At 37.4% G+C, this 26,223-nt stretch overlaps 1 protein-coding gene and 1 long non-coding RNA gene across 5 annotated transcripts in view; both read left to right on the top strand.

Annotated features, from left to right (window-relative positions):
• SRBD1 (S1 RNA binding domain 1) overlaps nucleotides 1-5,924 on the top strand; it is a 201,828-nt gene extending 195,904 nt beyond the window's left edge. For 2 of the 4 annotated variants that reach the window (XM_043603301.1, XM_043603300.1), the window contains exons 21-22: nucleotides 587-872; nucleotides 5,568-5,924. In XM_043603301.1, coding sequence (XP_043459236.1) covers nucleotides 587-872; nucleotides 5,568-5,616 — 335 coding nt within the window. In that variant the 3' untranslated portion in view covers nucleotides 5,617-5,924. Of the gene's footprint in view, nucleotides 1-586; nucleotides 1,478-5,567 lie in introns of those variants that run through there. The other 2 variants (XM_043603303.1, XM_043603302.1) reach the window with 1 other exon arrangement.
• A 771-nt stretch (nucleotides 5,925-6,695) lies between these two features.
• On the top strand, nucleotides 6,696-26,000 carry LOC122496793. Its single transcript, XR_006300945.1, has 2 exons — nucleotides 6,696-8,550; nucleotides 24,040-26,000. It is a non-coding gene; the product is annotated as an uncharacterized LOC122496793 (long non-coding RNA).
• The last annotated feature ends 223 nt before the right edge of the window (nucleotides 26,001-26,223 follow it).

Raw genomic sequence — 26,223 nt, 5'->3', positions numbered from 1 at the left:
GTAAATATATTCAAAATGGATGGAAATTGATTCCTGAATCCCAAATTCATGGAGGGAAATGAGAGAGGAGAGCATTTTAATTTCATCTACACTTGACCAAATGTTGACATACTTTCTACCACCTGTAAACAGTTTGAGAATTCAGGAACTGGGGGGAAAACTCCCCATCTTCTGTCGGGGAAGATCTTACTTTTCTCAGTGTTTGTCATTTGGCCTTGTGTATTCATTGAACAAAGATGTTTTCCCATCACCTCCTCATAAAAAGGAACACAAGACCCTCTATTCTTCTCGGTCCTTGTGTGTACTACTAATGTTTGTATGTTAGCAAGATAGAGTTTGGAGAGAAAAAAGTGTTCAGGTAAATTCTCCTGACCGTTCCTACTATGCGAATGCTGCTTCTCCAGCTGAGGTACATTTTCCCTGAAGGCAGGCCTGGGTTTCAGCTTCTTTCATGGCCCCTCTCAATGCTTACTCCTGGTCCAGCATGTAACTGACACGTGGTAAATACTTATTTACTAATGCATATTGTGTCTAGGAGGTACAGGACCTACTATTTACGCTGTCTTTTTTTCCCGTTTCCTTGTAGATTTTGATAAACCTGATTTCAAGAGAAGCATAGTCTGCTTGGAAGACCTGCAGGTTGGGACAGTTCTCACAGGCAAAGTCGAGAATGCCACTCTGTTTGGAATTTTTGTAGATATAGGAGTGGGGAGATCAGGGCTGATTCCCATACGCAATGTGACAGAAGCAAAACTTTCTAAAACAAAGAAGAGAAGGAGTCTTGGACTGGGCCCTGGAGAAAGAGTGGAAGTCCAAGTACTCAACATTGACATCCCCCGATCTAGGATTACTCTGGACCTCATTCGGGTGTTGTGAGTGTCGTACTAAAAGTCAAATACTGATTTTATTTCCTCATTTCTACAGGTGGGCAAGAATAAGTCAGATGTTTGTGAATTCTAGGTAGCAGGTGAGAAAGAATTCACTCAATATCAGAAGTATTTTTCAAACGCTTTCCTTATTTTTCTTTCTGAATAAATAGAAAAGTAACAGCTCAATTTCTTTTCCCCTTAAAGAAAACAACTAATAGACATCCTTATGGTCTTTACTTAGTAATGATTTTTTTGACCCAAATCTTATTTTTTGTATTTCATCTTAGACTCCTTTTGCATTTTGTATAACAAATTGTTTCATTTCTACTTGCCAGCTTGCCTTGCTGGACTTGCATGGAATTGCTTTCTTCATCTGAATTGTACGATGTTTCTTGACATAGAAGGATGGGCAGTGTTTTGCCCTCCCTTTTTTACAGATTTTTTTAAATCAGGTCTTTTGGACTTGATTCATGATTTTCTCTTGCCAAGTAAATAAAAAATAGGCCAATTAGATCCTGATGTGTTCATAACCATCAAGTGAATGGCTCAAAACATTTCTGAGAAGGATATATGTATCGACCCCTACAATAAAGTTCTGTGGCTGGTGACCTTGTTTTTGTTATGTTAACTCAGTGAGTGACCTAGGAGTACATCTTGATTAAAGATGTGGCACATATGGGAAGCCTCTGGAAATTGGAAGGATGGCATTCGGTTTGACTTTGCTTAGCACAGAAGGGTATATATTCTTTCTTAAGCATTCAGATTAAACTTCAAAGGGGGGAAGAGATGGCCTTCCTAAAGACTGACTATAGATCAGGTATGAAGGGGCAAGAAAAACAAGTAGATAAAGCAAGTGACTCTTAACTCTGTTTTTGTTCAGTGGAGATGGTGAGTATTAGCATGCCCATTCAGGATCAAAATTGTTTAAATAGAGCCCATACTAGACTGGTGTTTTGTCCATTCTGGCTGCTCTGGCTGATTTGCTTAATGGAGTCATTTGCATGACTGAATGAATACCTGGTTTTCTCCATGTGTAATGAGTGGAAGATGGTTCCTAAAGAGGGTAACCAGTCCTGCACTTATTGCCTGGAACAGTCCTAGTAAATACTCATTTGTCCTCGTATGATTTTTAATAGTGCTTCTTTTTTATTCCCAAACTGTCCCATTGTGCATAATAAGTCATATGATCACCTTAGTAATATAGTCCCTTACAAAGTGGTAAATTGGACTGTATTTATTGATAGTTCTGCCTGGTAGTTTGCCAGTCTCAAAATATGCAGTCTTCCAACTGTTGTACGTAGATTTTTTTTTAAGGCAGTAGGTCCCTTAAAAGTTGTATAACTGAAGGCCTGTTTTCCTGACAGTTTCATTTCTGAAATGCTTTTCTCTCTTTGTTACTGGTCTTTAAGAGACAATGGATCTTAATGTTGTACTTTTTTTTAATTTATTTTTTTAATTTTTTTTTTAACGTTTATTTTATTTTTTTGAGACAGAGAGAGACAGAGCGGAACGGGGGAGGGTCAGAGAGAGGGAGACACAGAATCCGAAACAGGCTCCAGGCTCTGAGCTGTCAGCACAGAGCCCGACGCGGGGCTCGAACTCACGGACCATGAGATCATGACCTGAGCCGAAGTCGGCCGCTCAACCGACTGAGCCACCCAGGCGCCCCTTAATGTTGTACTTTAAGTTGACCTTCCTACTCCTTCCAGTGTTCTTCCTGGTTCATAATTTGTAGATCAGGGATGAGTGATATGCACCCAAAGGGTCTTATTCTGAAGCCTGCAATGTAATTTTAAAAAAATGCTTTTTTTTTTTTAAATTGAAGCATAATTGGCATATAACATCATATTAGTTTCAGGTGTACAACATGATTTGATATTTGCGTATATTTCAAAATGATTACCATAATAAATCTGGTTAACATCTATCACCATATATGGTCAAACAGATGCTTTTGGGGAAGAGGTCCTCTCGGCCACTTTAAATGCAGGAACCAGAGCATTTGAAGCATCTCTGTTGACCTGGTAGCTAAGCCTTTGTAGACACAAGAAGAGCTTGATATTGAACTGGGTTGCGTGGCTGGTCCTTTCTAGCCCAAACATGGTGGAAGCTCTATAAGGCCTACGCTGGGAAAAGTGGGGCATGTCTCATTCATCATGTACCCCTAGAAAGTAGCATGGTGCTTGGTGGTCAGTATGTTCAACTAATCCTAGTCCCTATCCCACTGATAATCCACAATGTGACTTTGAGCTGGTATCTTTACTTCTCTGGGCCTCCTTTTCCCAAGTTTAAAATGGGCATGATTGTAATAAAGCATTAATTCTCCCAAAATTTATTGGTGGCCTCCTGACACTGACCATACAGTTATGATGGGAAAATAGACCTTATCCCTGCCCTTATGGAGCTTAGAGTCTATTGAGGAAAAAAGAATCTTTAATTGAGAAATCACATGCAAATATAAAGTTACATTGAGGATAAGCAATATGATAGCTAGCATGTAGTAGAGTGGTTTACTTAGTCAGAAATGTCAAAAAATGTTTAAGAGGGGTTTCACTGAAATGTGAAAGATGTCCAGAAGTTAACTAGATAGATATTTTGCTGACCTTAACAAGAGTTGTTTCTGATAAATGGTAGGGGTGAGAGCCTGATGGGATTGGTAAATAGTGGGAGGAGTTAGATTGGGGATTTTGAATATAGACAATTTGTTCAGGAGGTTTGGCTGTCAAGCGAGAAGAGAAATCATATCGTGGTTGGCAGGGGAAAATGGGAGTCCAGAGAGAGTTTTTGTATTTTTTTAAGAAGAAATAATAATATGTACAAATGGAAATGAGCTAGTAAAACAGGAAAATTTGAGACGGGAGACCGAGAGGAATCGCTGGAATGATACCCTTGAGTAGATGAGACTGGGTGGGATCTAGTACACAGTGACTGGTCTGAAATAGGAATACAAACAGTGTGTCCATCTTAACAAGAGAGAAGATTGCATGGGCCCAGACATAGGGAGGAGGACGTGATGATGGAAGCTCATAGAAGGTCTCCTTGGGTCACTTCTATTTCTCTCATTGAAATAAAAAGGAAGGTCATCATAGGAGCCTGAAGATCAGGGGTAAAGAGAGTTGGAGGTGTGAGAAGAAAGGAAAAGGAAAGAAAAGGATGAAAAGAGTGAAAAGCCTAGGGCAATAGAGTGTGACTTCCAGTCAATGTTAAATGTTCCACTGCAGGTTAAGGGTCAGGCAAGTGGAAGATCAGTGCACTTGCTTATATAATTTTCTTCCACCCATCAGCTGGATGGGCACAGGTGGTGAGGTGGATCTAATCAGGTTTGGGAGTTCGTCAAGTGAGTAAAATGGAGAGAAGAGCAAGGAAGTTGAGGGAATGTGGACAAAGAAATTGTTGACCATGGAATTTAAACTCCTTAAGAAAGAGTGTAATGGGAAAATGAGGGGCAGTGAAAAAGCACAGGATTAATGATTGTAGGTCCTGATGGAGTTGGAGGAATGTTAGAGTGGAGGTAACAGAGGACATAATGGGTGAAAGAGTGGCCATCAACAGTGGGAAGCTTAACTTTGAAGTTACAGCTTTCAGGGTTGCAGTGCTTGGTAATTATAAAAAGGGGAGGGGATGATCACAGGAATAAGTAGCAGCGGTAGAAGACCAAGGATAAGATCATTAGAAAAGAGAAAGTCAGGGGGCTCCTGAGTGACTAGTGGATTAAGCAGCCAACTCTTGATTTCAGCTCAGGTCATGGTTGGTGAGTTCAAGCCCCTCATTGGGCTCTGTGCTGGCAGTATGGAGCCTGCTTGAGATTCTCTCTCACTTGCTCTCACTCTATCTCAACACCTCCCCTGCTCATTCTCACGTGCTCTCTCTCTCTCTCTCTCTCAAAATAAATAAACATTAAAAAGAGGAAGTCAGGGAATTGAACCTTCAGGAAGAATTATCTATGTGGATAATGATTTTAGGAGGCTGTCACAGTAATGCAGGCATAAAATAATGGTGGCTTGGACAAGAATGTTAGTGGTAGAAATGGTGAGAAGTGGTGGGATTCTGGATATATTTGGAAGATGAACACAGAGCCAAACAGGATTTCCTGGTGTATTGGATATAAGATGTAAGACAGACTGGAGTCTAGGATAGTTTTTGGCCTAAGCAACCAGAAGGATGAAATTGTTATCTACTGACATGGAGAAGACTGTTGGATGGTTTTGGTGAAGGACTTTATTTTGGACCAGTTGAGTTTGAGATCCTTATTAGACATCTAAGTGGAGATGCCAAATAAGCAGTTGGCTCTTTCAGGGTCTTTCTGAAGTTCAGGGAAGAGAGCCGGGCTGGAAGTGTCAGTTGGTAATCGGCAGCATAAAACTGTACTAACAGCCCCAAACTGAATAAGGTTACCAGTGGGTATAAATTCTTTGAACATCTCCCTAAGGGCAGGAATTTGTCTTGTCATGGCAGGGCCTGCCTAGATGCCTATTCAGAATTCTCCCCCTCTTCCTTAACTAAAAGAATTCTGATTTGAGGGGAGCGATAATGTGACTAATGGACACGGATGTGTCTATGTGGTGTATTTCTGGCCAGTGAGTGTAGGCAAAAGTCATGGGGTGGGATTCTAGAAAGGCTAGAAACAGTGGGTGTCAGGACCAGCTATCATACTTTTCTTATCCGGTACCCTTGCCCTCCTTCCTGCTTGGAGTGCAGACAGAATGCCGGAAGTGCTGGAGGTCAGACAGTGACAAACACTCAATAGTGACTGCTGGACAGAAAGATAGAAAGTTCCTGAATCCATCTTGGCATTGTAGAGTCACACAACAGCCCTGAACTGCCTACTCTGGACTTCACGTTAGGTGAGAAAAATAAAAGTTTTATTCATTTAAGCTATTGAGGGGGCAGGGGAAGGTTTAGAGCGAAGTATATTCCATAATATACATCTGTGTTGTGCCATACTTAAATACCCTGTATTTAATACCAGCATGTGACAGGTACTCAATAAATGTTGATTGGATGAGTACATACCTAATAAAAGAGTTTAATAAAAATAGTTGAATATAAAATGTTCCCTAAAATCCAGTTTTCCTTACTCATGTTAGACAATATGATGGAATAAACAGTTCCCATTTATTACAACAACACACTGTAAAATATCTAGAAATAATCTTACAGTGTACAAGGTCAGTATGAACAAAATGTGTAAAACTTTACTAATGAATATAAAATAAAAGCAGTGGGGCGCCTGGGTGGCGCAGTCGGTTAAGCATCCGACTTCAGCCAGGTCACGATCTCGCGGTCCGTGAGTTCGAGCCCCGCGTCAGGCTCTGGGCTGATGGCTCAGAGCCTGGAGCCTGTTTCCGATTCTGTGTCTCCCTCTCTCTCTGCCCCTCCCCCGTTCATGCTCTGTCTCTCTCTGTCCCCAAAATAAATAAACGTTGAAAAAAATTTTTTCAAAAAAAAAAAAAGCAGAAAGCATGAAGGCATACCGTGTTCCTGGATTGGAAGACATGGTATTGTAGAAAGATGAGCCCTCCAAAAATTATTATATATGTCTACTTTTAGCAGAAATCTGATTATTCTAATCAGCTTTGCTTTTGTTTGTATGTGTATTTAAACTTAAGCTAAAAATTAAACTTATTTCAGGGCGCCTAGGTGGCTGAGTTGGTTGAGCATCCGACTTTTGATTTCACCTCAGGTCATGATCTCACAGTTTGTGAGTTTGAGCCCCACAGTGGGCTCTGTGCTGATGGTACAGAGCCTGCCTGGGATTCTCTTTCTCCCTCTCTGTCTGCCCCTCTCTTTCTCTCAAAAATTTAAAAAAAAAAATTTTTTTTTACAGTTTAATTAAAAAATATTAAACTTATTTGGAAGAATATGTAAAAAAAAATCAAAACAATACCTTAAAAGAATAATATGAGGGAATAATATGAGGGAATTTGTCCTTCCAGATATAAAATATAGTCAAGAGCTGCCATAATTTAAACAGTATGGTAATAGCACAGGAAGAGGTAAACAAAACGGTAGAATAACCAATTCAAAATCAGTGGGGATTTGGGGGGCCTGGATGGGTCAATCCATTAGGCGGCTAACTCTTGATCTCAGCTTAGGTCTTGATCTCAGAACCATAAGTTCAAAGCCCACATTGGGCTCCTCCCTGGGTGTGAAGCCTACTTTAAAAAAGCAAAAACAAAATCATTGGGGATTTAGTGTGTGTTAAAAGTGGCATTTCATATTGAGGCAGAATCATATTGACATGCTGTACACAAAAATAAATTCCAGATGGGTTAAACACAGATAAAATTGTAAAAGAACTATAAGCAAGCATAGACGAGCTTTAAGAAGTGATTGAACAGCCTTGGTTGTAGAATGCAAGAAAAAATAGAACATGGGCCTATAGACCTAAAAGTTCCATTCAGAAGACATTTATTGGATACCTCCATGAGATCCCGTGCCAGGTACTGGAGACAAAAGATGAATATGATATCTTTTGAGGATGTCTGCAGCCATGGGGAGTTGGAATTTAAACTGCGGCACAGAATATTTTAAGTTAAATATCATGGGCGGTTTGGAGTTAAGCCTGGCTGCTATCTACTTCAGAATATGGTATCATCCCATCTCATTTGCAGCCAAAAGACCCTTTGGAATACTTGGTTTTGCATTAATGGAGTGCTCATGTTGAGGTGTCTATACCTCTAATCCTGACCTCTGAGTTAGCACTTGTGTTAAAACTAGAGATGGAAAGAAGGGACAGAATGGAAAAAACAAAAATACGTATTTAGTCAGTCTTGTCATTTTGGCTTCCTGCCTGAAATCAGTCATAATGAGTTGGATTTAAATAACAGATCATGGAGAACTTCAGAATGACTGGGCTCATTGCCAAAGCAGTCTGTTCCACAGGAAGGAAGATATAGATTTCTTCCCACTCACTCATTTTATATGGTGAGGATGATTCTGTGCGTGGAGGCTGAGTTTATTATTTAGAGGCAGAGTAGGATAAGCAGACTCTGGTCCTGTCAGCACTAAAAATTGCCTTTTTAGAAATTAAATGTCACCCCCCGAAAAGATTTGCTATTTTCTTAGCTCATCTCAAGAATCTAAACAAGGATTATAATCCCCCTCCTCTCTAGTATTTTTAAGGAGAAACGTCTATCTCAGAAGAGAGGAAATAAATTATCAATCTAAATACTATGGGGAAACCTCTCATGTACTGGAGAATTTGTTACAACTATATAGTCCATCTCATGTGACAGGTCAATCCTAGCAGAAAAATCTAAAGTTAGAGATGCAGTGTTGAAGGGAGAGATGGGTGAGGGAGGGAGAGCAGTGGAATAGCCCAGCATTGTTTTGTCTCAAGTTTTGAGAGTCTTGTTTTATCTAAGTAATGAGGCCAAATGTAAGTCTCCAGATTTGTTGTAGTATTTTGCAAAAGCAGTCAAGTAATAGATGGACAAAATAGATGGACAAAAGCCTGCTACTGAAAGCTTCCCACTTCTGATGAACTTTCCACCTCCTTATAGCCAGGCGCACAGTAACTGGGGAGGTTCTCCCCAAGAGAGCAACTCGCCTTTGGATGTCTTTCTCCAGTCCCAGCCATGGTTCTTTGATCACTTGATGACATTTGCCCACCTGCTTCCCAGGTTTGAATCTCTTGGCCATGAAGAAGAGAGTGGCACCAGTGAAAGTCGGACCTGAGGTTTGTTCAAGTTCTTTGCTTCACAAGGTTAAAAATGATTACATGAAGCTAAAACTTAATATGCCAGCTGAGTCAAATTTGGTATAATTTGCTACTTGGGTAACCAAAACCACTGAATTTCTGGTAAACCAACAACCTCACTTCACCTATAATGGCACCCTCAGGGAACATCTGAAGGCATTTTGGTCATTTTCTTTTAACTTTATTTTCATTATTTTTCCCAATTGAAAGAGTAATACAAATATTGTCAAAAGTGCAAATAATGAAATATAAAAGCTGGTGAAAAACAAAAATCTCCTGTAATTTGAGGAATAGCCACCTTTTCTAGTTTATATTTTTTCTCAACTGTTTTTCTGCACATAGACTTCTTCATATATAAATATTTTTAACAAATCAGGGTGAGATTATATACATTATACCTTTTTATAATGTAGTACGTACATCTTTCCATGTACGTTGGTACGTTGGTACGTACGTACGTTGGTACGTAGGTACGTTGGTACCTACGTATCTACCTTGATATGTTTCATCGTATGTATGTAAATCACTGCGAACAGTTCTGTGGTGAACACCATGGCACATTGTTCTAGTGCTAGTACTCTTTCCAAGTATACACACGTTTCATTGTTCACAGCTATTATGGAAAACCCCATAAAGATAAAGATCATGTAATGAAACTTCTATTTTGGTATGTCTGTCTGTATATTTGTATTGATACTAGGTTAAGATGTAAAATACATTCTTTATTGTAGGTTGAGTTTTTTTTTTAAGTATGAAAACTGAGGGGTGCCTGGGTGGCTCAGTCGATTAAGCACCCAACTCTTGAGTTCAGCTCAGGTCATGATCTCACAGTTGTGAGGTCGAGCCCCACATCGGGCTCCACACTGGGCGTGGAACCTGCTTAGGATTCTCTATCTCACCCTTTGTCCCTCCCTTGCTTGTGCTTTCTCTCTTTCAAAAAAAATTTTTTTTTAAGTATGAAAACCAAGGCTGGGAGGCATCTTTCTCTGTGGAGAAATCCTTTCTGCTCTCCTGAACTTAGCATGTTCCCCCTCACCACAGAGCCCGTGTAGGTGTCCTGTCATTCCTCTTGCCCGGAGCAGCCTCCCTTTGTTCTCATCCCCACCCCTTTGGATGTCACCCCAGATGGCATTTTCTCAGAAAAGACTTTCTGAACTCCCAGACTAAATCAAGTTCACTTTTGTAGGCTCTCCTTGCACCATGTGATGCAACTTCCCTTCACTTCCTACATACAGTTTATGACTATACATTTATGTATGTGATAATAGCATTTAACTAATATCTTCCTCTGTCGATTGGAAACTCCACCAGGACAGCAACCTTGAATTCCCATCGCTATCCATGGTATTGGAACCTTCCCCCCTTTTTATTCATTCCTTACATCCTCAGATTTTGACTCCAGCTTCACCAGACCTGAGTTGTCCATTGTTTACCTTGATTCCTCCGGATACAGTGGTTGGCCTTGGTCTCTGCATTAGCTTTGCATTAGGTTTTCTAGAAAACAGCATGAGAAAAAGCTTATGTACTCATGTTCTATTGGGGTTTACAATTCCAGGGCAGGAAGAGCACGGGAAAGGGGAAAATGAGTCCAGGTAGTGAGAGGGCAAAACGAGATGTGCATACAGCCTCATAAGAAAACGCTGCCAGCTTCTTAGAGGCCAGGTTGTCTTTGAAGAAGTTATATGGAATGATGGTGGCTCAGATGGTAAGAGGGTGGAAGGAAGGTAGGAAAGAGGAGGAGTTTATCTGCTTTCTCTTTCCTGTCTCCTGTTTCGCACTGGTCACAGTTCATCCTACCAGGCATGGACTTCCCCCATGCTTCTAGATTGCCTTCTGTGGACAATTGCTAAGGAGGTAGGTATGGTTGGGTCAGACCTTTGTGTTGGAGCTACTTTGAGTCTCACTGCAACAAGTGTGATAGAGGCCACACTGAATTCTAGTCCTTATCCCCACTTCTCCAGTAAGCAGCACTAACTGCAGTGCTCAGCATCTGGCTGAGGATGAGAGTAGGGGTCACCTATTGAGGCTGGGTGAATCTGGGAGCATAAACAAGTCCAGTACAGCCTCTGGAGCATTAGAATTGAGCTTCTTCCAAACTGTTTCTGTGATCCACTAGCTCATGAACGCCCACCTTCCCTCCTTTTCCCCCCAGTTATCCCTTGCTCCTATTCTGTACTTGTAGAGCTCAACTCTCACCCAGCTGCCTAGCCAGCTCTCCAGCAAACCAACCCCAGCATCTACCCATCCCTGGCCTCATAATGTATGGCAGCACTGGGTAACCTAGGTGCTGAAAAGCCTATGAACCTATTCGTTCATTATTTACAAGGTTCCCTTAGATTACTTCCCTCTCACCTGCACTTCTAAGAACACTGAGCAGAGACTGCACTTCCAGTAAAGAAAGACAATTAGAAATTCAGAGCAGTGGGGAGATCTCTGTGCCTCATGGAGAGTTTGGCTCCTGTATGATTGATACTGGAAGCTGTTGGAGTTGAAAATGGACATGAGTCAGGGGCCAAGAAAACTAAAACTGACAATTAATTGGCCCTTAACCCATCACATCTTTCAAAGAGGAAAACATACCCTCCATGCTCCACCCCATCCCCAAGATAAAAACATCAAAAACCCTAGGAGAGGATATGCAAAACCAGACTGTGTATGTCTAATTTGACAAAGGGTTATTTAAAAATAAATTGCTCAAGGCAAAGCACAGATGAAGAGAGTTCCTTTGGGCTTTGGCCAACTCTTCACTAATACTGTCTGCTGGCCCCAGTGAATAGAGCCAGGACCAAAGAAAATAGTCTGCAATCACAAATTTGCCTCCAGAAACTTTACCTTGGTCTTGTTTGAGTTTGGGTTTTGCTAACAGCTTTATTGAGATATCATTCACCATTTTTAAAAATTTCTTTTTATGTTTTTTCATTCTTGAGAGAGATATAGAGAGATAGAGACACACACACAGAGAAAAAAGCCGGGGAGGGGCAGAGAGAGAGGGAGACACAGAATCTGAAACAGGCTTCAGGCTCCAAGCTGTTAGCACAGAGCCTGATGTGGGGCTTGAACCCACGAACCATGAGATCATGACCTGAGCTGAAGTCGGACACCCAACCGACTGAGACACCCAGGCGCCCCAGTTCACCATTTAAATAAAGAGCACAAAGCAATGAATTTCATAGAGTTATGCAACCATCACAGTGAACTTTAGAACATTTTCATTACTCCAACAAGAAACCCTGTTTTTCTACATCCTCCTCACCACTTGTTATTCATCTGTATTTTTTATTACAGCCGTCTTAGTGGATGTGAAGTTGTTTCACAGTGTGGTTTTAAATTGCATTTCCTTCATAAATAATAATATTGAGCATTTTTTCATGTGCTTATTGGCTGTTTGTATATTTCTTTGAAGCAATGTCTATTCAGGCTCTCTGACCTCTTTTGAATTAGATTATTCTTCTACATTTTTAGGAGTTCTTTATATATTCTCTATGTAAGCCCCTTATCAGATAGATGATTTATAAAAACTTTCTTCAGTTCTGTGGGGTTTTCACTTTTTTTCATAGTGTCCTTTGAAAAGCAAAATTTTTGATAACATGTTGAATTTATTTTTTTCTTTTGTTTCCTGTGCTTTTGGTGTCATATTTAAGAGAACATTGCATAATTCAAGGTCATGAAGATTTACACATTTGTTTTCTTCTAAGAGTTTAATAATTTTAGTTCTTACATGTAGGTCTTTGATCCATTTTGAATTTTTTTGTATATGAAATGAGGTAGAGCTCCAATTGATTTTGTTTTAATGTCCTAGCATTATTTGTTAAAAGATAGTTCTTTCCTCATTTAATTATCTTGGTACGCTTGTCAGTAATCAATTGACCATAGACTTATGGGTTCTATACTAAAGACAGATAGGTAAATTCTATTCCATTGGTCTTTATAACTGTACTTATGCAGTACTATCCAGTCATGAGTACAGTATCTTTGTAATAATTTTGACATGACATGTGAGTCTTCCAACTCTATTCTTTTTCAAGATTGTTTTGGCTATTCTAGATCTCTTTCATTTGCATGTGGATTTTAGGATCAGCGTGTTAATTTCTGAAAAGAAGCCAGTTGAGATTTTGATAGGGATTGCATTGAATCTGTAGACCATTTTGGGGAGTATTGCCATCTTAACGATATTAAGTCTTCCAATCCATGAACATGGGATGTCTTTCCACTTACTTATGTCTTTAATGTCTTTCAACAAAGTTTTGCTATTTTCAAAGTTTAAGTTTTACACTTCTTTTGTTAAGTTTATTCCTAAGTATTTTATTCTTTTTGATGCAGTTGTAAATGGAATTGCTTTCTTATGTTAATTTTTTGAATGTTGGCTGCAGTGTATAGAAATACAGTTGATTATTTTATACTGATTTATGTCCTGCAAAGTTACTGAACTCACTACTTTTAATAGTTTTTTAGTGGATTCCATAGGGTTTTCTATATATAAGATCATGCTATCTCTGTGAATGAGATAGTTTTACTTCTTTATTTCCACTCTGAATTTCTTTTATCTAATTTTCTTGCGTAATTTTTCTGACTAGAGCCTCCAGTACCTTGTTGAACGGAAGTGGTGAGAGTGGATATTTTTGTCTTGTTACTGCTCTTAAAGAGAAGGTGTTCAGTCTTTCATTATTCACTATGATTTAGCTGTGCATTTTCTGTACATACCCTTTATCAAGTTAAGGAAGTTCCCTTCTATTCCTAGTTTTTTAGTGTTTTTATCATGTAGGGGTATTGAATTTTTTCAAATTCTTTTTCTGAATCTATTAAGATGAGCATGTGGGTTTTGTCCTTTATTCTATTAGTATGGTATATTACATTAATTAATTTTTGAGTGTTAAACCAATCTTTCATTCCTGGGATAAATTCCTTTTGGTCATGGTTTTTGTTATGGGTTGAATGAGGCCCGCCCCCCCTCCCAAATTCATATGTTGAATTCCTAACCTCCAGTATCTCAGAATGTGACCTTATTTGCAGAGAGGGCTGTAGAAGATGTAATTAGTTAAGATTCGGTCATTCTGGATTGAGGTGGACCCTGATCTGATTGACTCAGGTCCTTATAAGAAGGAGAAATTTGGACACAGACATGCACACAGGTAGAATGTCATGTGAAGACTAAAGTTATACTGCTACAAACCTAGAAACTACCAGAAAGTAGGAGAGGCCTGGAACGGACTTCCCTAGCACCCTCAGAATGAACCAATCCTGCCAATACATTGACCTCAGACTTCTAGCTTCCAGAACTGGGAGGTAGTCAATTTTTGTTGTTTAAACCATTCACATTGTGAAACTTTGTTTGGGCAACTCTAGCATAGCAAACTTACACAGTGAATTAATCTTTTTATATATTATTGGATTTGGCTTGCTAATTTTTTGTTGAGAATTTTTTGCATCTGTATTCATAACAGATGTTGATCTGTAGTTTTCTTCAATTGTGATCTTTGTCTGGAGTCATTTTCTTAGTGTTTCAATAGGCTTACCAGATAAGATGATAGGTATCAACCTACTTCACATTTATAGTAACTTATTCCCAGTGAGATACAGAAACATCAACCCTATATAACTCTATTCCCTCCCCCCTTTTTAAAATTTTTATTATTGTTATATTATTGTTACATCTATGTATGTTACAAACCCAACAATAATACATTGATATAACCACGACTACATAATTTTATGTTAATTAAAAACCTGATAAAAGAGAGGAAAGCATTATACAGAGTTTATTATATTAACCTTTTTATCCACCATTCCTGGTTCTCTTCATTTGTACCTGATTTTCTAAGGAAAGAGGATCCACTGAAGATTTTTAGTGGGGAAAGGGGATGTGCAGCATTATTTGAGGACAGTTGCTCTGACAGACATGTGAAAGTGCATTGGGGGTGGTGCTAGGGATAGAAGTCCAGGAGGTATGTTAGGAAGCAGTTGTAGCAATTAAAGTACAAGTTCATGGGAAGCCAATGAGTTTGGCTTCATTTTAAGTCTGTTGCCTTGTATTTTGCCTTCTCGAACTGGGAATGTCTAAGTCAGTGAGAATAGACACTGATTCAGTCCAGATGCATAAGTACAGTCATTAGTACTTGTTGATGAACTGATAGCAATCCAAGGATGAACCCAAGATGGGAAAAATGCCTGGTCTGGTTATTTGAGGGGGCTCAGAATGAGAGACTTTCCCATGGCAATCCTCTGTGGAGAACATGATGCCTAGCAAGTAAAGCCCATTGCAGGCCATGGTGATAAAAGTAAATTGCCACACAGTTATGTGTGAATGCCAGGAAGGAGGGGGGTGGGGGGGGGAGGAGGAGAAGGAGAGATTCTTCTTCATGCACGTGTCCCTGCAGCTGTCAGGGATGAGGTTACAAACCATGGAAGAGAATGCAGAATCCCCTTTCCCGTTCCCAGGGCAGATGACCTTTCAGAAATTAAACAAATCAATTCTGTGTCCTCAGAGGAAGCACGTTTGACTGCCCTAATTCAATGGGCTCTATTGTTTCAGGTGAAGCTAGGTGATTCAATTTATCACTGATATCCCTCCTAGGTTTTGTCTGTGAATTTTCCCCTGGAATAATTTTGTAAGATGAGGATTAGACAAACCACTACATACAGTATTTTTTAAAATACACAAAGAATAAAGAGCACTCTCCCCTAAGTGTAAAGGCATAGATCATGTGTAGTGGTTTTTCCAGTACAAGCAAGAGGTAACCAAGGCCTGAATAAGATAGTAGTGATATTTACTTGCAAGGGCACCTGGGTGGCTCAGTCTGTTAAGCATCCGACTTTGGCTCAGGTCAAGATCTCAACAGCTCATGGGTTCGAGCCCTGTGTCTGGCTCTGCGCTGACAGTGTGGAGCCCACTTGGGATTTTTCCCTTTCTGTCCTCTTCTCTCTCTCTCTCAAAAATAAATAAATAAAAATAATAAACAATAAAAAAAAGATTTGCTTGCAGAGTGCTGATAGAGGTAGTTGGGGGTAGCAAAAAATAATAATAAAAATGGCAAATGTTTCGAAGTTTAAAAATACTTCTAAATAACATATCAAAGAAGAAATCAAAGTGAAAATTAGAAAATACTTAGAACTAAAGAAAAGAAGAAAAATACAAACTATCAAAAATGGTAAAAATGCTACTTAGCACTGCTGATTTCATACTACTGGAGTGATCTCAAAATCCTCAAGCTAAGAATTTTTTTTAAATGACTGTGCCCCTTGGCATCTGCAGGAGTGAATGCAAGTCTTCTCTGTAGAATTCTCTCAGAAAAGTTCAAGGAATATGACACCATAATCAAAAATTTTAAAGCAAACAAAACAAGTAACTATAAGAAGCAGCAGGAAAAAACAGCTGAATGAGACAAACCCTTCACATATTAGAATTATTAGACACAGATTATAAAATAAGTGTATTTAATATCTTTTAGTGAGAGAAGAGGTTGAACACAACTCATTTGAAGGAGAATATTTGTTAAGTGATCAAGTAGGTGTGATAAACTAAATGAATACTCGGAAATGAAAAATATAATTGGAAATTTTTGCCATAAAGAAAACAAAAATTTTTATAAAATCAAATGTGTCATTTCTATTACCTTTATGTTTATTTTTTCTTTTAAATATTTAATCTATCTGGAATTTAATTTGGTGTAAGTGAAAGAGAGAATCCAATTTCATATTTTCCAGATGGCTACTCTCTTATCCTATTCATTAAATATGTCATTTTAGCCCACTAGTTTGAAATGTCAGCTTTATCAGAAACTAATCCCAATATTTATTTGCATCTATTCTAGGCTATTTTGTTCCATAGATCTTTCTGTTCTTGTGCTGATACCAAACTTTTAATTACTATAATGTTTATAATACCTTTTAGTGTCTCATAGGGCTATTCCTCCCTCATTACTCTTTCCTCACTTGATTCCCGAAGTAATGGTATTAATATTTTTCTTGAGAAAGTTCAATTTATATATGTATTTATAAAGGATTGCCATCATATTCCATCATCTCTATAAGAATATGTCTATTAAAATATTTTTAGATGACCTTTCATAACGTTTCCACATTTTCTTCATGTGAATCTTGTACATTTCTTAGATTTACTCCTAGGTATTCTATAATGTTTCTTGTTTTTGTAACTTGGGTATTTTTTGTTATATTTTCTAAATAACCATTCAGATATTGGAGAACTATTAATTGTGTTTTAATTTTATACTCAGCTACCTGACTAAATTATCTTACTCTTGGTAATAATGATTTTTTTAAGTTGATTTTTCTGAATTTTCTGCTGTAGCATTATCCTATCTACTAATGTTTTCTTCCTTTTCCTTTCTGATTTTATATATTTTATTTCTTTTCTTTAATGATGTCAGCTAGTAGCTAAAGTTAAACAATGCTGGTAATGTACATCCTTGTTTTGTTTCTGATTTTAATGGGACTCGGTGTTTCACTATGTAGTTTCTAGCCTTTGAAATGATATATATACTTTTTCATGCTAAGAAGCTATTCATCTATTACTATTTTATGATAGGGTTTTTTTAGATGCCCTTTCAGCATCTACAGGAATGTTCATATAGTATTTCTCTTTTTTTGATATATATTTAAGTTGTATTACAATAATAGATAATATTGATCCATCTTTGCATTTTGGGTATGAGTTTGACTTAATCATGTTAGAGTCAGTTGGCTGATATTTTAGTTGCAATGTTTAGGGATTGGGACTATCTCAGTATTATGCTGAATTGGTAAAAAGATTTTGGAATTGTTCCTTTTTATAGTCTAGAACCATTTAAATAATATTAGAGTTACATACTTCTTAAAGATTTGCTAGAATTCACTCACAACATTTTCTGAAAATTGATCTATTGCATTTTCTTCCTTTTCTGGGGTCAATTTTAATAATTTGTATTTTCCTAATTATGTATTATATATATTTGCATAAAGCTGAACAATGTATTCTCTTATGATTCAATTTCCTAAGTATGCTTATTTTTATGTACTCATTTTTTCATATTTATATACATGCTTCTTTCTTTATTATTTATATTGTTTGACCAGCTTTCCTAAATCTTTACCTTTTTATTTTTCTTTAAGAACATTCTCTAGGACATGTTTATTCTATAGTTCTTCTCTTTCCTAATTCTTTAATTGTTTTTGTCTTTACTAGTATCTCCTTGCTTTTGTTCTTAAGATTGCTGTTGTTCTTTTTCTAACTTTCTGAATTGGACACGTAATCATTTTCATTCTCCTTTGCCTTTCAATTGACAGAGGCTATTTTTAGTAGTTTTTTTCCAGAAAGATCCCTAGGATTTGTGTTCTGTAAGTATTTGTGTGTTTTAAGTCATCTGCATGTTGCCTTTATGCTTGAACTATACTTTGGCTGGAAATAAAATTCTTGGGTCATAGTATCCCTTAGAATTTGAAGACAGTGAATTTCTACAATGTTGAATGCTGCTTTAAAGAAGCCTGATTTCTCAGGGTGCCTGGGTGGCTCAGTGGGTTAGGCATACGACTTGATTTCAGCTCAGGTCATGGTCTCATGGTTCGTAAGTTCAAGCCTGGCAGTAGGCTCTGTGCTGAGCAGACCCTGGTTGGGATTCTCTGCCTCTCTGTCTCAGAAATAAGTAAACGTTAAAAATAAATAAGGAGGTATGAAGCAGCCTGATTTCTGTCTCTTCCCCTTGAGGTCATTTGGTTTTCTCTCTGAATGATCGTATCTTTGAAGTCCAGTAACTTTATTAGGGCATGTTCTAGTGCTGATTAATCTTTGTTCTTCCTGGAAGATGGTGCGCCTGTTTAAATATATAGAGTCAAATTTTTTATTTCAGAAAATCTTCTTGAATTATACTGTGAATGTGTTTCGTGTGCTGATTGTTTTGCTGTCTTCTGAATGCGTACTTGAGCATTAACCTTTATGTATATGAGTTTTTCCTATAGTTCTATAAAATTCTTTTTGTTCTTTTTGAGTTTAAAAAATGTTATTCATGTTCTTAAAATGTTACTTGACTTTTTAAAATGTGACTCAGGTTCCTTAAGCCTGTCTTCCATTTCTTTAGCTTGTTCTCAACAATATCTCATTCTTTCTGCAGTTTCCATTTCTGTGTGTCATTACTTTTCTACATCTTTCCTGGGCTCATTCAGGTCAATTTTATCTTTTCCGATGTTGTCTTATCATTTCTTCCTTCAGTCCTTTATCTGTGCTTTGAACTCTTGATTCATGGAGGCCACTTTTTCACTTGAAGTTTTTCAAAGAACTTCACTGAGTTCTTTGAATCCATAAGAAGTTACTTAGTCACAATTTTCAGCTATTCCACGATACATTTTCTGGCATATGTTGAATTTGTTTTCTTATTTCTTTTGTCTTCTTTCCTGCAATGGTTTTGTCTCCTAGTCCCTTTTTAAAAAAAGCTTTATTGAAATATAATTCACATATAATATAATCTACTGATTTAAAGTGTACAATTTGATATTTTTTAACATATTCATATGGTTGTGAAACCATACGTAGTTCCTTTTATGTTACTCTCATTGTTGAATGCAGAGTCCTTTTGGAACCACCTATATGGGGAAAGAAAATGTGAGAGAGGTGTCAGAGGCTTTGAACAACCTCTGGGCTAACAAGTCCTAACTTACAATAAAGCTCTACATATATAAGGTCTAGTGGAATGTATTGTGAGTGTGGGTTGAGCCTTTAGAGGAGAATTCAAGATGGCAAGCAGCATGGAGACCTTAAGCTTGTCTCATCCCTGAAATGCAGCCAGATCAGCACCAACTGTTTTGAATACCTACGAAGTTGATTGGGGGGGTTAACACAAAAATCTGCATAACTTGAGCCACAGAACTCAGCAGGTGTGCAGTGCAGAGAGGTGAACTGGGGGAGAGCCTTTACAAAATATTAATTGAGTAGAATTGGTAGTTGCAATGCCATCCATTCACCTTAGTTTCCCTACTTTCAGAAGTTTTTCCTGCAAAAATGTCATGTCTGTGTGGTTTCAAAGGGAGTCATGGAGAATTCTAGAACCGGTTTGCAAACCTCAGCCTTCTTTTAGACAAGCAACTATTGCTTCTGCTCCTCAGGGTATGCTACTAACTTGGAAAACTGTGCCTTGTTGACTCTGCTTGAGATCTGCAGCCATGGGTGTCGTCTCTTGTCACCCTTTCTTTGACCTAATTTTCACTGTACTTGGCAGCCTTTCTTTATAAATAATAAGGTTCAGGTTATAAGTGTTGCCCCATTCCTCCTAGACAGACTTTTTATTTCATTTGTATCCTTGTTATTTCTGATTGGTTTTAGAAAAACAGGTTCTGTCTTAGCTCCAGCTGCTATAACAATATGCCATAAACTAGGTGACTTATAAATATCAGAAATTTATCCACACAGTTCTGGAGGCTAGAAGTCTGAGGTCGTGGTTGGGTTCCCGTGAGAGCTTTCTTCGAGTCTGCAGACAGCTGACTTCTCACTAGGTTCTTGCATGGTAGACAGCAGAGAGAGGAAGCAACCTCTAACTCTTACGGGGGCAGTTACTGCATTTATAGGGCTTCCACTCACCCCAATTTCCTCCCAAAGACCCTATCTGCTAATTCCATTGCACCGGAGGAATGGGCGTGAACATATGAATCGGGTGGGGGACACATTCAGTCCATAACAGAGTCAGAGATTTCTTTATTCTTCCATCTTCAAACATGAGGCTGATAGTTTTATTATTAATTTATTTCTTCTACTGGTTATTTTTTCAACTTTAATATATTTCCTGTCCAATTTAGACTATATATATTTTGATTCACTGCTTTGTAAAGTAAGAAAATAAAGATATCTACAGTTCTGACCCCTTTTTCCTCAATTTTTCGTTTCTTTTTTCTATTTTCTATGTTGCCCTGCCACATCTGCTAGCATCCCAGTATTTTCACAGCTCTGAGATTTAAGGCATTTGTATTCTTTGTAACTGCAGTGAAGTGTCTAGGTGTTTTGTTTTTGTTTTTTGTTTTGTTTTGGGTTCGTTGGTTTGTTTGTAAGTGTATTCTAAAACCTAGAAAAAATAGCAGTCGGTTGAATTTTTAGGACTCTAAATGTTGTGAACTACGGAGTAAAATAGTATCAATGGACCCTCAGAAAAGGAAACATAATTCTATGCCACTAACTCTTTTTTTTATTTTATTTTTTATTTTTTAAAATTTACATCCAAATTAGTTAGTATATAGTGCAACAATGATTTCAGGAGTAGATTCCTTACTTCCTCTTACCTATTTAGTGCATCCCCCCTCCCACAGCCCCTCCAGTAATCCTCAGTTTGTTCTCCATATTTATGAGTCTCTTCTGTTTTGTCCCCCTCCCCGTTTTTATATTATTTTTGTTTCCCTTCCCTTATGATCATCTGTTTTGTCTCTTAAAATCCTCATATGAGTGAAGTCATATGGTTTTTGTCTTTCTCTGACTAATTTCACTTAGCAAAATACCGTCCAGTTCCATCCACATAGTTGCAAATGGCAAGATTTCATTCTTTTTGATTGCCGAGTAATACTCCATTGTATGTATATACCACATTTTATTTATCCATTCATCCATCAGTGGACATTTGGGCTCTTTCCATACTTCGGCTATTGTTGATAGTGCTGCTATAAACATGGGGGTGCATGTGTCCCTTCGAAACAGCACACCTGTATCCCTTGGATAAATGCCTAGAAGTACAATTGCTGGGTCGTAGGATAGTTCTATTTTTAGTTTTGTGAGGAACCTCCATACTGTTTTCCAGAGTGGCTGCACCAGCTTGCATTCCCATATGCCACTAACTCTTGAGGGAGAATGTTCCAAGTATCATGTCAAGTGAATTATCTTTCTTATACTGGGAGAAAAGTATGCTATATTTTAATTGCTTCACATTTTCTGTAGAGTGCCCCTTCCAGGCTTTTAATTGCCTTTTTTCCTTATCAATATATGCATTATTTCTAACATACACATATTACATTTACCATAATATTAAAAAGTACATCTTTTTCACTATACTAACTTCTTGATAAAAATCTACTTTCTTCTTTGAAGGTAGCTTGCTGGGGTCCAGCTGGGGCTTGGTCCTTTCAAAGCTTGCTGCTTATTTGTCACCTGGGATTTTTTTTTTTTATCACACTCATAGGTACACATCATTTTCTTGAAGCTTCAGTCTTTCTCATACTTTTTTTTGTTTAACTTGAATACATTCTTAGGTTGTTTTGTTTCTTAGAAAATATGCATGGGATACAAATACCTTGAGACGTACATGTCTGAAAATAGCCATTGATCTATTTAATTACTTGATTGCAAGTTTAGCTGAGCATAGATTTCTAGAACAAAGGTAATTCTTTCTTCTGAGGACTTTTAAAGTATTGCTCTATTCTAAATCTTTTTTTTTTTGAAGTTTATTTGTTTATTTTGAGAGAGAAAGAGAAGGTGCGTGTGCATGCAAGCAGGGGGAGAGGCAGAGAAAGGGAGAATCTCAAGCAGGCTCCGTGCTATCAGAACAGGTGCCCCAAGTATTGCCCTAGTCTAGAAAATGATTTTACTGAAAATAAATCTGATGCCACTTTAATTTTTACTCCATTATAGGTGATATACCTCCATTAAGAAATAATTGGCATTCAATAAATTGCATTATTAATGTGCAATTTGATAAATTTTAACATTTGCATACACCCATGAAACCATCCTTCTTTCCTCTCTCCACTCAGGATCTCTTTTAATGATGATGTGTCTTTTAGTTAACTAATCCTCTTCTTGTCTATTCATTTTTTAATTCCTATTGAACGTTTTAACTTCAGCAATTTATGTGTATCCATTTGAGAATTTACATTTGATTCTGTCTTTTCATTATCATTGATTCTAGTTCTCTGGTGAAAGTCTCCCTTTTGTCCTATATTTTCTAGAACATATTAATCATAGTTAAAGTCATGCCTGATAACTCCAATATCCGTATCATGTGTGAGTCTGTTCTAAAGTCTGTCGTACTCCTTGGTTTTGGTCAGTTGGTTTTATCTCATGGTGTGCATGGTAATCCTTTGATTGAATGCCAGATTTTATATATGAAAATTGTAGATACAATTTGAGGCTCCGGCAAATATTTTCTTCTTCCAGAGAAGATTTACCCTCCACTTGGCAGGCAATTAGAGTAGGGACAGATGACTTTAAACCAATCTGGGCTGAGCTGATTTGAAGTTGGACTTGAGTAGAGCATACTCTTCTACTTCCATCTTAGCCATACACCTGTGGTATTTTTTCTTCCAGAGGCTAATTGCAAGTCAGAGATCTATGCCAGGACCTCTCCCCATTAGTAGGCACTGGTCTCTAATTCTCTCACCGGCCTGAAGGATTTGCCCAAAGACTTGATTGGCTGCCTGGGTTCTCAAGGGCTGCTCTTTGCTTTGTGCTTCAGCTCTTGCACCTGATACATTTACAATAAGCAAACTCACTGAAAGGAAAAGTTGTACAGAGTGTATCCCTCTTCCTGGAATTCTTGCCCCTCAAGTCCTGTCAGTGATCTTGGCATCCAAATTAAGCTAAAAAAGGGAGCAAATCAAATCCAAAGAAAGTAGAAGGAAGAAAAAGAATACACAGAAACCAAAACTAATGAAATGGGAAACAGAAAAACAATAGAGAAAGTGAATGAAACCAGAACTGATTCTTTCAGGGAAGAAGAAAAAAGGTAAACCTCTACCCAGCCTGATTTAAAAAAAGAAGAAAAAGGAAACACCAGTTACCATGATCAGGAATGAGAGGTAACATAACTACAGAACCTATTGATAAGAAAAATAATAAAAGAACAACTTTATTCAAATCAATTCAACAACTTAAATAAGATTGAATTTCTAGTTTAAAACCTTCCTACAAAGAAAACTTCAGACCTACATGGCTTCACTGGTGAATTTAACCAAACATTTAATAAAAAAATAATACTAATTCAACACAAACACTTCGAGAATGCTGAAGAGAGAAATACTTCCCAACTCATTCTATGAGGATAGCATTACCCTTTTACTGAAACCATAAAATAGAGGGATCAATATAATGAACATTAATGATATAAAACTTATTATCTTGAGGTGTTTAAAATATGTAGAGGGGAGCCTGGCTGGTTCAGTCAGTGGAGCATGCAACTCTTGATCTTGGGGTTATGAGTTTGAGCCCCACGTGTGATGCAGAGTTTACTTAAAATTAAAAAATTAAATATGTAGAACTATATATAATTCATGACAATAATAGCACAAAAGGCAAGAAGAGAATTAAAAAACTTAAAGTGTTCTATAGTCCTTGCATTGGTGGAAATACAAATTTATGTTAGAGTCTAGCAAATCAAGATACATGTTGTATTGTAATCTCTAGGCTAACCATGAAAAGAACAGTCAAATAATGTATAATTAACAAGCTAATCAGAAGAGAAACAAAATGATTAAAAAAACATTTGGTTGATTTTTTTTTTTTTTATGCACAAGAAAGGAGAGTGAAAACAGCATAGAACAGATGGGACAAACAGAAACACAGGTAAGATGATATATACAAACCCTAATACATCAATATTTACTTTAAATGTAAGTACTTGGATTAAAAGGCAAAGATTATTCAGTCCGGATGAAACAACAGAAACAAAACCACGGAGCTCAAGCAGGAGAGCCTGCGCGAAGAAGCAGAGAGGATGCATTTGCAGGCACATTTCAGAACAGCCTACCAAGGTGTGTTTCCCCACGTTGAGGGACACATCCCGAAGTGTGACACCTGATCCTTCGTGAACAGTAGCAGGAGTCAAATGCACAGGCCGGTGGCAGATGCTTCCCCGAGACCAGATTTGGTTTGAGAAACAAAAATAAGATGGACTGAACAAGGAATCACACACTTAGAGTTCACCAACGGGTGCCGCTGATAAAGGCATAACACCTGGCTCCCCAAGTGTAATTCCAACAAGAATGTTGATATTAACAAGTTGGATGCAAGTGAAACAATGAAGATGTGTTGGAACCTCCCACATCCACCCATTGTGTGACTTCTTTGTGGAATTGGATCATAGTTTTGGAATACTGGAAGAGTAGGGGTTTTTCTTCTTCTCCTGCTCCTCCTCCTCCTTTTTTTCTGTTCACAATGTAGTGGCTGTAGACGTGACATATTTTTAAGTTTCATCTGTATCATTAACATTTTCTCCATCACTTTCTTAGATCTAGACCAGGGTCTTAGATCTAGACATCCCAAGAGCCACATTAAACTTAGTTCACCTTACTGTTTTAAATTATCCATTCAGGTCTAAATATCATAAGACTTCGATAGGCACCAAAATATGTGAATAAGCTCTTGTTAGAAGTACAAGAAATATTGTACATCATTTCTTTTTCCCTTGAGCTTCTATTTTCCTTTCACTTCTTTCACATAATTTTATCCCAGTGGAGTATCATTATGCTTAAACATTTTTTGTGTTATTCCTATCATATTTCTCTGCAACAAAAAATGTATGAATTAAAATTTAATTTGTTTTAATTTCTTATGTCCATAAGTCTCATAAATATTAATTGTTTCCTCTGATGGGAGTTATTGCAGTTATTAACGGTATACAGTTAAACAAAACAAATGTTATGAATTTTGACAAATAATGATTAAAAAGTAAAAGTGTATTAGAAAATTATCATTTCATGATATTGAATGAGACATTTCTCAGTTCATGTAAGCACAGGTAAATGTTCAAGTACAATTTATTTTCAGAAAGAGACAGGCTTAGCATCAATTCTCTTCCTCCTTTTACATTTTATAGATACAAGCACTGAGAAAGAACCCTTATTGACATAAATAGCTGATAGAGAGAAAAGGAGTTTTACTAAATATCACTCAAGGCTTGGAAATCTTTTCAAGTAATATGCCAAAATAATGTAGTAATCAGCAAAAATTGTTCATAATGGTATACCACTGGTAATTTGAGTAGATCCTCCCTCATCTTTGTCAAAACCCAGGAATTAGAAATCACCCAACTTGTAAACAATTTTGTTTCTAGTCTTTAAAGTCATTCAGTTTTTCAATTTCTGATAGTTTTGACAAAAGAGCCTTTCCAAGTCTTATCATATTACTATTATTTATTCTTGTTATTCTTAGAGAAATCTCATTTTTTAGCTTAAGTTAAAGTGAGATTTAAAAAACAACAACACAAATATGAAATTTGTACAGCCTTTGTGAAGAAAGTATAATCATGCTGAATTTCTGTTTTGTAAGACTTCCTGAAATGTCTTTAAAAAGCAAGACAGAGTTGGAAAGAGTTGGATACTCAACAGTTGTTATATAGAGATAAGTTGGTAATTTATTAGTGATTGAAAAGGAGCATGTTTGTAATTAAATATTTGATATTATTAAAAAAGCACATCAAGTCTGAGAGGGAGGAATTATCCCTAATTAAATAAAGTTGGTTTTGTAAAGCTCAGGATATTATGTTCTAGTTTATGTTTTGGGAACATTTTATCCTACACCTCTACAGAGAAAGGTGTTCAATTGTTTTTAATAGAGTTTATTTTTTTTTAGAGCAGTTTTAGGTCACAGCACAATGGAGCAGAAGGTACAGAGATTTCCCATATACTTCATGCCATCATCCATTCATAGCCTCCCCCATTATTAACATCCCTCACGAGAGTGGTACATATGTTAAAATT

This window comes from Prionailurus bengalensis, chromosome A3 (genome assembly GCF_016509475.1).
Source record: "Prionailurus bengalensis isolate Pbe53 chromosome A3, Fcat_Pben_1.1_paternal_pri, whole genome shotgun sequence".
NCBI classification, from domain to species: Eukaryota; Metazoa; Chordata; class Mammalia; order Carnivora; family Felidae; genus Prionailurus; species Prionailurus bengalensis.
The sequence above is the reverse complement of the archived record's forward strand: the minus strand, read 5'-3'. Positions and strand labels throughout refer to the sequence as shown.